At 46.5% G+C, this 14,846-nt stretch overlaps 3 protein-coding genes across 3 annotated transcripts in view; 1 reads left to right on the top strand and 2 right to left on the bottom strand.

Annotated features, from left to right (window-relative positions):
* rapgef1b (Rap guanine nucleotide exchange factor (GEF) 1b) overlaps positions 1–9,699 on the top strand; it is a 45,401-nt gene extending 35,702 nt beyond the window's left edge. The window contains exons 14-28 of the mRNA XM_056431848.1: positions 133–276; positions 754–846; positions 1,517–1,602; positions 3,835–3,940; positions 4,620–4,695; positions 5,069–5,156; positions 5,874–5,963; positions 6,549–6,734; positions 7,164–7,248; positions 7,363–7,457; positions 7,561–7,639; positions 7,728–7,829; positions 7,942–8,039; positions 8,129–8,257; positions 8,487–9,699. Of these exons, the coding sequence (XP_056287823.1) occupies positions 133–276; positions 754–846; positions 1,517–1,602; positions 3,835–3,940; positions 4,620–4,695; positions 5,069–5,156; positions 5,874–5,963; positions 6,549–6,734; positions 7,164–7,248; positions 7,363–7,457; positions 7,561–7,639; positions 7,728–7,829; positions 7,942–8,039; positions 8,129–8,257; positions 8,487–8,637 (1,608 nt within the window). The 3' untranslated portion in view covers positions 8,638–9,699. The remainder of the gene's footprint in view (positions 1–132; positions 277–753; positions 847–1,516; positions 1,603–3,834; positions 3,941–4,619; positions 4,696–5,068; positions 5,157–5,873; positions 5,964–6,548; positions 6,735–7,163; positions 7,249–7,362; positions 7,458–7,560; positions 7,640–7,727; positions 7,830–7,941; positions 8,040–8,128; positions 8,258–8,486) is intronic.
* A 40-nt stretch (positions 9,700–9,739) lies between these two features.
* uck1 (uridine-cytidine kinase 1) lies at positions 9,740–12,576 on the bottom strand. Its single transcript, XM_056431849.1, has 7 exons — positions 12,341–12,576; positions 11,717–11,876; positions 11,161–11,257; positions 10,914–11,056; positions 10,733–10,827; positions 10,609–10,657; positions 9,740–10,519 (listed from the first exon to the last, which is right to left on the bottom strand). Exons 1-7 carry the CDS (start codon positions 12,428–12,430, stop codon positions 10,326–10,328), a joined length of 828 nt encoding a protein of 275 aa, XP_056287824.1. The 5' UTR covers positions 12,431–12,576; the 3' UTR covers positions 9,740–10,325.
* Positions 12,577–12,772: 196 nt separating this feature from the next.
* dnlz (DNL-type zinc finger) lies at positions 12,773–14,790 on the bottom strand. Its single transcript, XM_056431850.1, has 3 exons — positions 13,944–14,790; positions 13,688–13,827; positions 12,773–13,127 (listed from the first exon to the last, which is right to left on the bottom strand). Exons 1-3 carry the CDS (start codon positions 14,271–14,273, stop codon positions 12,845–12,847), a joined length of 753 nt encoding a protein of 250 aa, XP_056287825.1. The 5' UTR covers positions 14,274–14,790; the 3' UTR covers positions 12,773–12,844.
* Between the last annotated feature and the right edge of the window lie 56 nt (positions 14,791–14,846).

Genomic DNA, 14,846 nt, shown 5'->3' with positions numbered 1-14,846 from the left:
GCGCTGCTTCCTATTGCGCAGCGTCCTTTTCCTACCTGCTCTGTCTTCACCTCCCTGATTCTCTTATCACTGTCTTTTTTTCTTCTTTTTTTTGTATTTCTCTCCTGCTTTCCTTCTTTCCACCAATCGCAGAGCTCGGACCAGGTTGCCTTGACCCACGCCACCGTTCTGGATGGCGGCGGGGGCGGGCCCAACGCTTCCCTCGCCGGCTCAATGGGCTCTGTGGCCGTCTGTCTTCCTTCTGAGTCGTGTCTCACTGGCGCTCTCCACTCAGCGGTGAGCTTACAGGGGATAGATGTGTGAAGCGGAACACTTCCACGCAGCCGCTCTCGGAGACGGGGGATGCTTTGCGATATCGGATCCCTTCCTTTTGGCAGATCGGTGTTCAGTATTGTTGCTCGGATGATAACGGCGACTCGCTCCCTCGGTTGCGTCGCGTTGCCGTTATCACTGCCCACAAACTGCCTGCTGTCTGATTATCGGTCTTCAAAGAACCCCAGGAGAGCAGCTACACTGCATGTTCTTTTCTGCCAGTAAACGGGATTACCTTTTACCAATGATGCTCTCCAGTGCCACCCAGTGGCCATGTCGACCCCCCCCCCCCCCCTCACTGTACCAAAACCAAACCTCAGCTAGCCGCTCTCTCTCCTCCCGAGCCGCGCATTCACACCCGACGTCTGTTGGCAAAAGCACTCTGTCGCCCCTCTCCGCACCCCTCACGCCTCGGTTTGTGTGCCTCCTCTCTTCCCGTAGAGCGAGTGCACAAATGACGAGGGCGGGGAGGGCGAGTACGTCAACTTGTACTCCTCCAGCCAGGCCAACGGAAAGCTGCCGCTCTCCCTCCGAGTAAGTAGCTGACCGCCTCGGGTGAAAGGTCGATTCCATTTGCACGTCCCATCACCTCAGGAATATGAATCGATCCCGACCGCGGCGGAGGGGTTTGACGTGAGGAGGCCCGTTTTGACCGCCTCACGTGTTGATTCATCCCTCGATCTGATGGCACTGGAATGGAATGGGGATGTAGCCTGAGCATGACTTTAGGTTCACGGGTTTGCCTGCGGACCGGTCGTCCAATCGGTGCGCTCCGATCGCCGTCTCTTCGGCCGCGCGTTACCGTCACCGGCATTTAACCTCGTCCCGATCTAACGCCTGACATGTCGCCGCGCCGACGGGGATTCTCGACGGTTCACTGGTTTTCAAGTTTCCAATAACATTTCGTGTGTGTGTGTGTGTGTGATATGCAGTTTACGCTGGTGTCTCTCTGGGTCTCGTCTGTTGGGTTTTTACTTGTTCATACCGAACAAAAGCTTCATTTTACCCATCAACATAATTGATTTCCTGTGTAAACATGGTGGTGTAGATGTTCGTGCAAGGCATCCTTCCTCGCTTCCACCCAAAGTGTCACATGCACTGGTGGTTCATCCAATCCCATCAACGGCACGGACCCATTGATCAATGTGGTTCCGTGTGACTTACAGATCACACGTTGATTATTGCTTTTTCCCCTCGTGGTCAGGAAACGATCACGGCTGACGATGTGCTTCAAGACCCCGCCCCTCAGATGCCATCCACCAACAGCAAAGAGGCCTTGGACAAGGAGAGGTACGGGTCGCCATGTTTACGTGGATACGCTGTGTCCTACTTCCATAGTTCATGTGTTCAGAATGTAGTAATGTCCTAATGGTTTTCTGTTTCTGAAGTTAATATACAATAAATCAACATTCTAGAACATATGCAATAAGTGTGCCGTCAGACTAACTGCAACGTCCGACGTCATCCCTTGTCGTCAAAATACCGTCAACATTTTTTTCTGTATTGCGACAAATGAGTACAAAAGTCATTCGTCATGAAACCAACATATTTTAATTAGTGCTGTGAAAAATAACGCGTTAATTCAATTTCAGGTTTAACTAGTTATTTTTTTATTAACGCATTTAACGCATGCGCAGAATGAGCTTCCAATCCGTCTGTTGTTGGTCGTCGGGACGAAAAAAAAGTCACTTGCAAAATGAGCTTCCAATCCACCACTTCAATCTGAACTCTGTCCGCTCTCATGCAGACGGTCTGTTCATCGGTAATGATCCTTCCGCAGGTTCACCTCCGGAAACCTTGTTACGACTTTTACTTCCTGTAGATCAGGGTCTCAACACGTCGATCGCGACCTGCCAGTCGATCGCGGCGTAGTGTCGGTAGATCGCATGACATTAAAGAGATTGGCCCGCCCCCTGACATGTTCTCTAGAGCACGTCTTTGTTCTTTGATTAAACTAAACGTCTGTTGTTGATCGTATCTCCACAGCAGCATGTCATTTCTGTCTCTTCGCGTTGCGTTAACACTTATCGATCTCCGTCTCGCGCGCCACAGAGGTCCGTGCGCGCGCATCGGGACCGAGCAAAAAAAGGCACTTGTCAATCTGTCCCCGTGTCCGGGTCCGGGCCGGTGAGGTTTCCCGTGTTGAGTCACATGAAGCCGCAGGCTCCACTCCTGCTGGTGCCTTCCGTCAATTCCTTTAAGTTTCAGCTTTGCAGCGGTGTCCCCGCCGTCCCTTTCATCACGGCCCAGTTCATGAAGAAAATCCACACAGTCAGTTTGCCTCAGCAGCTGCTAGAGGAAGACTAGAGGCCTTTAGATTGTATCATGGTGGAGTTAATGGTTGACAAACAAGAGAAAAATGCTCTGTTTAACCCTCCTGTTACATTTACTAACATATTTTACCCTCGGGGTCAATTTGACCCCAGCAATTAAAACCTCCAGAAAATTATTAGAATTAATATTGCTTCCCAAGTTTAAGTGTGAGGTACTTTATGTTTGTTTGTTGACTACCTAAATAGCCCTTTAAATAAATAAAAAAGTTGATATTTCTTATATGTTTGACACAGTGAAAAACAGCCTGGGGTCAAATTGACCCCAAAGAACACCGACATTAAACATTGAATGGGGTCAAATTGACCCGAAAGGTAACAGGAGGGTTAAACATTCTGTTTAGGATGAAGATGTATTAATGTTCCATATGGAAGAAAACTGCTAAATAACTGCTGAGTTGCAGCACCATTGTATAGAAGAATGTATAAATGTATATATCCGTCTTTTGTCATAAATCTCTATGTTCTCACAAAATATACCGAGAATATCGGTGATATGTGATTAATCATGATTAATCCACAAAAACCTGTGATTAACCCGATTAAAATGTTTAATCGTTTCACAGCCCTAATTTTAATATCTCACTGATTTTTGTTTGATTTAGTTTTTTCTCCATGGATGATGTGTTGGGAAGCGATTTGCAGATCTGATGTGAATGATGTAGCGGACCCAAAAGAAAATGCTATTTCAGTTTAACTTTAAGAGAAAAACTTCATGAATGAGTTCCCGAAACGTTCTCCAGCTGCCGGCAGCGTCTCCATTCCTTGTGTGCATTGCATTGTGGGAGTGAGACGTTTTACAGAGAGTTTTGAGGATTCTTTTATTTAAAAAAAAGTTATGTAAACCCACTACCTACTTAAAAGTATCTCAGACTTGGTATGAAGCAGTGCCACAACCAATACGTATTGTATTGATTAGGCTTCTGCTCAATTCATCATTTTCCAAAATGTCGTACATTTATGCAAATTACCAACTATTATTTTACAGAACCAGAGATAAATATAAACAATCCAAAGATAGTAAATGTACTATTAAACATATCAAAGAAAAACATGAAATCCTCACATTTGAGAAGCTGAAGCCACTGACGGTATGAACATATCATCCCCTGTATGACTGCTCCTCAAAGGGCTGAGTGTTTCTGTGCCGATCCCCGTTGTGAAGACGTCCGTGTGCATTTGTTTGTTTTAGGAGGCAGAAGTCAACGGAGTCGGCCGAGAGCGACGAGGAAGACGTGGACGAGCTCTACCTTATGGACCACAAGGAGATCATGAGCAGGATAACATTAAAACAAGAAGTAAGACGACCACCTCCGCTGACGCCGTGTTTAGAAGTGTGCGGCCCCCGAATACAACGCCCATTTATCCCGCTCGGCCAACACAGGCTAAAGGTCACCGAGTCGGATGTGAGATAAGATCCTGAGATGTACCAATGATAGCCATTGCTGCCCCCTGCTGTTAAGCACCTGAAACTGCAGCTCTGCGATTGACAAAGCGCCCTCCTCCTCCTCCTCCTCCCCCTCCTCCTCCTCCTTTGTCCTGTGGTGCAGTCTGATGGACAGATGTGTGAAAACGCTCCACTCTGCGAGGTTTGGGGCGATGTGGCAGCGGCGATGTCCAAAAGGAGTCGCTGAGGGGTCAGAAATGGGAGCGGGGACGATGGACTGTGGCCTGCAGTGACATGTGGAGCGCTTCTAGAAGACACAGTGCGGCGGTCGGGCTTTTAATCACACACAAGTCTGAGTTGCTCTTCGTCATCAGAGGAGCTGGTGCAGGACAGGGGGAGGTGGGGGCTGTTCAGAGGGGGAGCAGGACGAGAAGAGAGCAGGCAGAAGAAGGAAAAAGGTGCAGGCTGCATCGTCCCCCGTCCGCTCTAACCACTCGTTTCCTCTCCTGCTTCGCATCTCATCCATCTTTCTGTCTGTCGCTCGTTTCCTCCAACTCTCTGCGCCTCGCTCGCTCTCTTTCTTTTCACAGAGCGATGACGGCCCGGACGTCCGCGCAGGATCGGGAGATATTCTATTAGTCCACGCTACGGAAACGGACCGCAGAGGTACAGCAGGGCGCACGTTACTCGGGCGACGCGTACTCACCCTGTGTGTGTGTGTGTGTGTGTGTGTGTTACTGGGCTTCTGGGTCACTGGGGCAACTTTTGCTGCCTTGACAGACCTGCAAGCATTTAGATTAAAAGACCGAGTAATTAATTGTTTAGTTTTAAAGTGTGGTTCTACTTTCTCCTGATCGGAGCAGCTTTCTAAACGGCCTCGTTGGTTCTTGGCGATGTGTCAGCATGTATGTCGGGTACGCAGCCTTCACGTTTGAGGGTGTGTTTTCACCTCTAGTCTTTTAATTGGGAGCTCTGGCTGCACTTCAATTGAAATATGTTTCTTTTTTTCCCCTCCTGTTTTCTCTCTCTCTCTCGACAGATCTCGTTTTGTACTGTGAAGCCTTTCTGACGACTTATCGGACTTTTATAAACCCCGAGGAGCTCATTAAGAAGCTACACTACAGATATCCTTTTCAAAAGCACTCGACACGTCACTCTGAGCCTCATCGCTGTTCAGTTGGACGAAGGCTGTTCTTTTCTTTTAAACTCTTATTTACCAAGAACAGACTTGTTTGCTCACGTTCGGCTCTTTCAGTTCCAAACGTTCATCGACGGAGACCTCCACTGCCACCCTCCCCTGATGGACCCTCGAGTTTAAATCACGACTGAATTATTTGGGGCGTATTTGTGATTCTTCCATCTTGCGTGATGTCACCTGAGCAGAGTATCGTGAGCTTTGCTGCCATGATCTAAAAAGCAAAGTTACGCGCCGTGTCGCTGTTTCTAGCTCACACACCGCTGGAGGCTCTCAGTCCTCCAGAGCACTGATGGGGATTGCCATGTGATGATGTATGTTTTCATATAACAAGACTGAATGATGACTACATTGCTGACAATAAACCACAGCGTGTGTGCCAAGCCCAGTCTGTGATCCCTAAATTAACTCTATACCCTTATATTCAAAATGTGTTTTAAATGACTAAAGTAAAGCAAAAAATAATTCCTGAATTGATTTGTCGACCGCAAGATGTTCTTATCGCCGAGGGATGGATGCGTGTTATCTTCAAAGAGTGCAGCGTAACTTGAAGATGCATCATATTCATGTGCAGGAGCGTTGAGCTAAACGTGTGACATTATTTATTATCCCACACATTGTCTTGTTGTCCTTGACCCCTGAGCACATACAGCAGGTTCTGCCACAGCCCGGACACCTTCAAGAAGCGGGTCAGCAAGAACACCTTCTTTGTGCTGGTCCGTGTGGTGGATGAGCTGTGGTGAGTCAGGAACATACGTCTCCAAGAGGAAACGCGGTCTCTCTGTGAATTAGTCATCATTAATAAATGATGTGTACGTTTAGAAACATGGATATTGCCGGTGCTTTAAATAAGACTGAGTATGTTATTATTTATAGAAGGAAGCAAGATTTTTAAAGAAATGAGACCAAAATGAGGTTTATAATTCAGATGTATTGTCAAACACTCGATATTATTACCTCTACAGGTCTATGACAACTGTTTAAATTAGACTATATGATAAGGGAACACACTTCCTTTTTCTTTTTTTTCCACAACAACCTGTGAGAAGCGGTTATTTTTATTATTATTATTAAAGCTGCGATATATAACAATAAAAGTAATTCTTCAGTCATATTCCCCAACCAACAATAGATAGCAGCGGTATAAAATGTTTATTCGGATCCAATCACCCCAAGAACTTTACTTTATCGTTCTGCCGACAGCCATAACCACAAAATATAAGCGCAAGTCTCCATCGTGTTGTCGCACATCTCCCTCTCATTGATGCGTGACGGTCCTGAACCAAACGCCTGCTCACCAATAACCAGGTGACTTCATTCCCAGCCTGGTGGAGCTGACGGAGGACATCCTGAAGCAGCTGATGGACCTGGTGTTCACGCTGGTGTGCAACGGCGAGCTCAGCCTCGCCCGCGTGCTCCGCAAGAACATCCTGGACAAGGTGGAGCAGCGGAAGCTGCTGCGCTACACCAACTCACTCAAGCCGCTCGCTGCCCGAGGGGTCTCCGCGAGGTACGTGGGGGGGGGGGGCGTAACGGTACTCTCGAGCCTCATGGCTCAATCGTCTCAGAATGTTTCGCTTGAAAAGTCCCAAATTGATTGGAATCTCTTCTCTCGTACACTTTACTCCCCCAACGATTGTCTTTCCATCGGCCACATGACTTGTGAGAGAAATGCAAAAGACCATGAATACAAAAACATGCAGTAATACAAGCACTATTCCCAATACAATCTTTCCTCTCAGCCCTGCTGAGCGAGTCTAGATAACGCGCAGCGGGGCGTGCATTACACATCTATTCATGTTTCAAAGATAATTAGATTAGTTTTCATAACCGAGCGAGTGTCAAACTTTTTAGGCTCGACACCAACAAGTCCAGACTCTGAAAGCATTGCACTGCACCAAAGGGGAGCAGACGTCTAATAGTCCGTGTGTCCCGACAGGCCGGGAACTCTCCACGACTTCCGCAGTCACGAGATTGCCGATCAGCTCACTCTTCTCGACGCGGAGCTCTTCTATAAAATCGAGGTAGAGTGGTTTTGATTTGTTTGTTTGTATCAATCCTCCCAATATGTTGTGACCTGTGTGTCGGGCGTCCACCGAGTCGACCTCAACCGCCTCTCTGTTCCGGTTCTCCTTCAGATTCCAGAGGTGCTGCTCTGGGCCAAGGAGCAGAACGAGGAGAAGAGTCCCAACCTGACGCAGTTCACGGAGCACTTTAACAACATGAGCTATTGGTAAGACCAGCAAGCAAACCGGACGCCCTCACAACTCCACATCTGGCCTTGGTTTCCCTGGCGTCCAGATGACCCTCCCTGTGTGTTCCTCTTTTCCCTGCAGGGTCCGCTCTTTGATTATCCAGCAGGAGAAAGCTCAGGACCGAGAGAAGCTGCTTCTCAAGTTCATAAAGATAATGAAGGTAAGTCACCCGACGCTTCAATACCCTTTGTGTTCAGCCTCCTTTTTGTTTTAATGCGGTAACATGTATTGGAAATCTCTTATAACAGCACTTAAGAAAGTTGAATAATTTCAACTCCTACCTGGCGATACTGTCCGCTCTGGACTCCGCCCCCATCCGGAGATTGGAGTGGCAGAAGCAGACCTCGGAGGTAAGGGGATTATGAGGTCGCCATATACGTGTCGGCATGTGAAAAGATGACGTCGCCTCTCCATGGACACATCCACTCACTAATCACACATCTGGCCTTATTCTTTGCTCAGGGACTGGAGGAATATTGCACATTGATTGACAGCTCCTCCTCCTTCAGAGCGTACCGAGCTGCCTTGGCTGAGGTGGAGCCTCCGTGCATCCCGTACCTGTAAGTGAACGAATGTTTCGATCCGCGTACGGATGTTTTTTTTTATTAGCCGAGAGCCACGGCGTGACACGACTCCCTCGTTCTTCCAGCGGTCTCATTCTGCAGGACCTGACCTTCGTCCACCTGGGGAACCCCGACCTCATCTACGGGAAGGTCAACTTCTCCAAACGCTGGCAGCAGTTCAACATTCTGGACAGCATGCGGCGCTTCCAGCAAGTGTAAGTCAGATTTACATTATGATGAATTGGCGCACGTAGGCTTGATGCATTAGAAACATCAGTCATATATTTCATCATTTCATGGCCGCTGGCAGAAAATACCTAGGATGCCTACTATTCTTTTTTTTTTTTTTTCAGAACGTTTTAATATCCTAAAGCATCGCTGCCGTTTTGTTTTCTCACTCGTGAACCACTGCATTAATCCAAGCTCCGCCTCTTCTCCTCGCAGGCACTACGAGTTCAAGCGCAACGACGACATCGTCTGCTTCTTCAACGAATTCAGCGACCACCTGGCGGAGGAGGCCCTGTGGGAGCTGTCGCTAAAGATCAAGCCCAGGAACATCACCAGGCGCAAGACAGAGCGCGAGGAGAAGACCTAGGGGCCCCCGGGGGCCGCTCAGAGACTGACCTCCAACTGTGCTTCATGACACTAACTCCACTTTACTACGGACCGAGAGAGAGACGACCGGAACGCGATCCGCCGGAGCGAATGGAAGACTCTTTGTGGGCGGCGCAGAACAAACTACGGACGACGGAGGCGTGGCCGAGGTTGACGAAGAGCTCTGCTCTCTGGGAGATTTATATTTGGGATGACTGCGGCGCCGGCGTTTAGACGGGTAGAGATTCGGTGACTTTGGTGAAAACGAGAAGAAGCCCGCCCCCCCCGCCGAGGATGAAGAGTCCCGTGGAGCGGAGCGGGATCCGCTAACGGACGACAACCGCGTCTCCTCCCTGGGCTCTCTGTTAGTGGAGCTGTTGCGTGTGTGAGAGCGTGAGCTGAACGGTCCATCACTTTCCAAGTTGCTCCTTCCTCTTTCCTTTATATGTATGTGCCATTTATTGGTCTTCTTCTGCGACGCCCTCTCCTCGACTCGCGACCCGAAAACAGCAGAACCACAAGCGTGGCCCGCCCCGAGCAAGAAGGCTGCCGGGGGGGGGCACGAAGGGATTTGGACTCGGAAGAGAGGACGACCATTAGAGACTGGAACCGACGAGTTGGTTTTTAAACATTGTGTGTAAGAATCATGTACGGTTATGAAAATGTATTATATACAGTGCTCCTTTTGTTCTTAAAAAGGATGTTTATGCTTACGAGAAGAGCCTCGCTTCTCCCAAGTGCCATACCCCGTGTGCACTAAAAAAAAAAGCAAAGCAAAAACGCAAAAAGATGAATTACTAAAGATGCTGTGATCTATGTACGTCAAACTGAATAATTGTGTGCCGCGTTCAAGTGTAGAGAACCGCCAGGCAATCGCAATCACGTCCCCGTCATGTCGGTGTGAGTGTGTGACTGAAAGTCCTCCGTGACTCGTGTGTTTGTCATTCCAACATGTGCTGTAGTAAATCATTTTTGATTCCCTCGCGGGATAATGGTCAAAACCAACACGTCACACTGTGCTCTCAAACTCCAATAAAACAAACAGCTCTGTTTCTATATACTTCGTGTTGGTCGGAAACTTCATTTTCATTGTCAAAACTCAATTAAGACTTACACTTTTCCATTTATTGTTGTACAGAATCGAACAAAACAAAAAGAATGCATGTATGAAAAGGAAGTACTAATGAACAATCAGAGTGTAACACCGCGACAACACACAACCAGCTGGACTCATTTTTTTTTAGATAAGTTAAAAACAAACTGGGCAGCAAGATAAAAGATCAGTGTAACTCTTAAATATAATCTCTATTTAAGGAAACAAAAGCAAGTATAAACAAAAGGTCAAAGTCCAAAAGCATGACTGGAATCAAACGTTTACATAACGCTTCCTACCTTCAAATCATTAGTGACCGGTCAGCTGACCAGTCGAAGCTATCGTGGAAGACTTTTACATGTGACGAGGATAACCTGTTGTATCTGTTATGCCCCGATAATTACAGTGACAGTATGAAGAGGTTGCAGCACTAAATGTACAGTTAGATTGTGGATACCTAATGAAGGAAAAAAAAAACCTGTTGCAGAAGTGAGGCTGGCATCCCAGTCACTGAGCCGTTCCACACAAATCAGCGGCAGCGATCCCAACTCGAAGCTCGTAATCAGTCCCCCCCCCCCCCCCCGTATCACACGGCCTCAATGAGGCCGGCACCTGGGCTCCAGCAGGAGCCTCTTTCCTGAAGGATTCGCGGCTCCGCTCTGGAAGTCGCCCGGCTCAGAGAAGGCCCGCTTGAAGCCTCGCGCGTGGCCATATATGGACGCGCGCTGCCACTTGCAGATGTCCCCGTTCAGTATGTCTTGGATGTGCTGAACGATGAGGTTGATGGCCACTGGGGAGAGATGGAGGCTGTATCACGCATTCATACTGGAGACATTTGCAGAACAGCATCTTAGTTGGGAAGAAAATAAAAAATCGTACCCATATTGTCCACTCCCCGTGGAATGATGACGTCTACGTACTTCTTTGTCTGGGAGAGAAACAAATTGCTTCAGATTTGTTTGCCAAGTAAAACAGCCACAACATTAGTGATCAACATACTTACAGGCAAACAAAACTCTTCGAAAGCAGGCTTGACAAATGTTGTATACTGCGTGAGAATCTGCTCCAGGTCTCTCCCTCTGGTCATGTCCCGCAGAACTACGGGGGAAATAAAGTTAAATGGTTTATACACTGTTGTAATATCCGAAATACTGTGCGTTTGTGTGTGAGGGCGACTTCAATACCTCTGCGAGACAGTCGGACGTCTGAATCCGTGTCCACAAAGAGCTTCATGTGAAACATATCGCGCACTTGCTGGGGGTAGAAGACCAGGATCCCCTCGAAGAGGACCACGTCTGCTGGGTAAACGGTGATCCTGTCTTCCAACCTGGAAATATGCACATACTCTTCATACAGAGGCAATGTTGATGACTATTTTTTTTTAATGATTTCTCATTAAGCCTGAATCCATGTGAAATACTTCCTTCCTACCTAGAATGAGTGACAAAGTCATACGTTGGAACTTCCACCACCTTCCCCTCCTCGATGTCTTTCAAGGTTTGGTACATTAACTCGGTGTCGAATGCCTCTGCAAGACACGAAACACAAACAGAAGAGTTGTAACGCAGCACGTAAACAACGTGCTGTGTGAGACGGACGACATAATGCACACATGCAGTATTAAGAATGCCTTCTTGAAGTTATCCCCCCAATAAACTCACCAGGAAGCCCAATTAATACAAGTTGTTTGTAGCATATCGCAATTAAATAGAAGTTAGTGCAGTCGGTCAAGAACAAATGAGGAATTCTTCGTCGTTAAACATCTGCAGTTTGAAAACCAAAATTGTAGATCGCTTTCTTTAATTCCAGGTGTGACATTTAATAAGAAAGTTCAACACAAATAAAACCACAATAGGAATAGTGTTTACAGGAGGAAAGTCCTGATATTGTTACAAGTCTAGCAACATTACCATCAGTGCACCTCCTTTGAAAAAAGGTTTATGTGAAGAAACTATTATATTATATACATATTAGTAACGTGGCTTACCTGGGTGATCGAAGTTGTACTGGCCCTTCAGCGCCTTGGCTTTTTGCTCTGGAGTCAGGACTCTGTAGAAACTGTCCTGGCTTATAATCGCCACCTTCCTCTGCCGGTGGTCCACCTTGTTCTGGCCCAGCAGCTCCATGATCTTGGCGCAAACTGTTGACTGTGACACACAATTTATCATATTCAGTACGACTAATGAGACATTCACTGTGCTCAACTGGCAAGGACCCATTAAAACAGATCCTGGAAGTTGTCTTAAGGAAGGGAAACCAAACAGGAGCGTTTCTCGCGGTGACCTCCGTGTAACTGGTTTATTAGCGGACTCTGGGTCAGCTACTGAAGGACTTGACACATTATTGACAGCCGGCTAGTTAGCTGCATGAAGCTTTCCGGTGCTAAAAGGCCATAAATCAGTATTGGGGAAGACGGTAAATAATAGCGGAGCAGAAACAACACGACCGTTCTACTGTTTTAGTGACATGTTAGCTGAACAAGGGGGCGTGCCCGCTGTTTTGTCAGTTTGGTAGCTAACCACTAGCATTTGCGCTGCTAGGAAACGAAGCTAAGCTACCGGGTGCTAATTTCCGCTTTCAGTTCCTATTCTGGCGAAAATACCGGACTGACCTTTCCGCTTGCGGTTCCTCCGCTGACCCCTATTAGGAAAGGTTGATGCCGAGGCCGGTCCGCCTCGTCTAGGACTCCGAATTCGTCCATCGCAGTCCAAGAGTTCGGAAAGACTTCGGATCTCCAGATAGCTTGGCTGAGCGCTAGCTATGCTACCAGTAGCAATAACAACGCGCTGTTCTCGCGAGAACTAACGCTCTCGCGAGAAGTGTCGACACTGGACAGTTTGAAGCGGAACTGCGTTCAACGTTTGAATAATGTATGTTAAAATATACCTATATCTCATGTATAATGTGTAAATGAATATCCGAGTATTGCTTTATTTACAATCAATTGGCTGGGATTATATCTACTGCTATTAAGCTCCAGTTTCACACAATTGACAATTCCCTATTCCTTACACAGAATCAATGACAAGAAATACAATAGCAAAACATTTGTGATTATTATATAATTAAAATACAAACATATCTCACAATATACATATACAGTGTAAATACAGCATTATTGTTTTTCTGGGTCATCTGATTTCTCTGTGTTTTTCCCACGTTGAGACTTGTCTTTGATAGATTCCTCCACCAATATCTCCAAAGCAGCACTTCCTTCAATCCTCTTCATCGTCTCTCCTTTGGCAGCAAGGATTTCCTCAATCTCCAAAGCAGCACTTCCTTCAATCCTCTTCACCGTCTCTCCTTTGGCAGCAAGGATTTCCTCAATCTCCAAAGCAGCACTTCCTTCAATCCTCTTCACCGTCTCTCCTTTGGCAGCAAGGATTTCCTCAATGTTTCTGAAGTGTAAATGAAAACAGCGCAAGTCGTTCAGAAATATACTGTGCACAGTTATTGGTAAATCAAAATATAACAATTTCACTGGTGTATTTTGAAACTGGTTATGCTTCCCCTGGGGATGAGTAAATAAATATCTTATCCTAGATGTGTTTAAAGGGATGCAGGTGTTGTGTTACCCAGTGTTTTGTGATTCCATCCACCTCACCTCATACTTCCTGTTAAAGTGCATGTTCTACTATACTTCTCACCAGTTTCAACGAAAATAATATCTTAAAGGAAATGTTGCTGCTATGTTAAACACTACAGGTCAGTCAACAAGTATTTGAGATCATTTACAAACAACCGCCATAAGATGATTTGTCTATGTAATGTATCACCTGTTGGTGTCCCTCTCAGTACATATCTAGGTCACTATTCTAAATAAAATACATTTAATATTTATACTTTATTTGGGGTAAACATCTGGGGAACCACATAACTTGTATGTTTCTGTGTTGAATGCTGTGATGAATCAATGATATATTTCTGGTTTATGATCTCAAGTCCAATCCCCACCAACCTCTTTCCCTCCAGGTCAGAGAACCAGCTCAGGTTATCAGCAATGATATGGTGGTTCTTACATCCGGGACATGTCACGATCACAACACCTTTGTGATAGGCCTGCTTGGATACCTTCTCTGTGGACCTGGTGGAGCAAACCTGCAGAAGTGATACGCATGAGACTCAGAAACACGTGACAACCGAAAACACGTGGAGTTTAGCGACGAAACAAACGAATAACCTGAAAAGCAATGTGCCGACGCCGCTGCTGGTACCTTGCATGTGTAAACGAGTTTGTAGTGCTTCGTCTGGATCTTTCCAATCGCGTCACTTCTGCTCCTCGGTGACGTTGAGAATGATCTAGAACTTTTAAAACTGGCAGCAGGGAGCACGACGTGCAAACTAGCCCGGTTTTGTGAGGAGGGGAACTCCGACCTGCATGTGGTTGTCGTCGGTCCTGGATGACGACAGGAGAGCGCAGAACCGGGCAGTCCGGCCGGTACCGACGGGCTGTGAAAACACCGAATCCACCGGCCGATCGTCAGCACCGTCCTCAAGGAGCCGGACGGACGTACGATATCAAAACATTTATGTAAAACCAACATGACTGGCGTCTACAAGGACATCGACGTGGATTCTCCGGTTTCATCAACACGCACTTCGTCGTGGACTGATGACGTCACACACGTTGTACGTTTTCAAAATAAACTTCATGAGCAAATTGTTCTTCCAACTAAATAATAGCAGCGGGCCGTGCGTGTGTGGGGAAATTACCAAATGTGTGCATACAACTATCATTCTAAAGAGAGGGAATAAATGTTTATGCGTTTCATGGTCGAGTTTCTATTAACATGCTGAGCTCTGTTTAGAATAACATTATCTGCTAATAGTTGTTTCACTTGTTAAAAATAACTATACATGTTCTCAAGTACTGTAATTAAGCAGCCTACAAATTAAATGTTATATTGATTTGTATTGTCCATGTTATGCTACATGCAGGCAGATATATAATTACATGTTTGCTTCATAACAATTATCTGACTGTTACTTTTTCAAAATACAAACATGTGATCAACAAAACGGAAATCATGTGTGGCCAGAATGAAGAGAACTAGGAGAATATTAAAGGGGAAAAAAGTTGTTGTTGTGGCTGAATTTCTCTCTTCTGGATCACTGCT

Source organism: Pseudoliparis swirei, chromosome 15 (genome assembly GCF_029220125.1).
Source record: "Pseudoliparis swirei isolate HS2019 ecotype Mariana Trench chromosome 15, NWPU_hadal_v1, whole genome shotgun sequence".
Lineage (NCBI taxonomy): Eukaryota > Metazoa > Chordata > Actinopteri > Perciformes > Liparidae > Pseudoliparis > Pseudoliparis swirei.
This window is presented reverse-complemented; position numbering and strand designations above follow the sequence as displayed.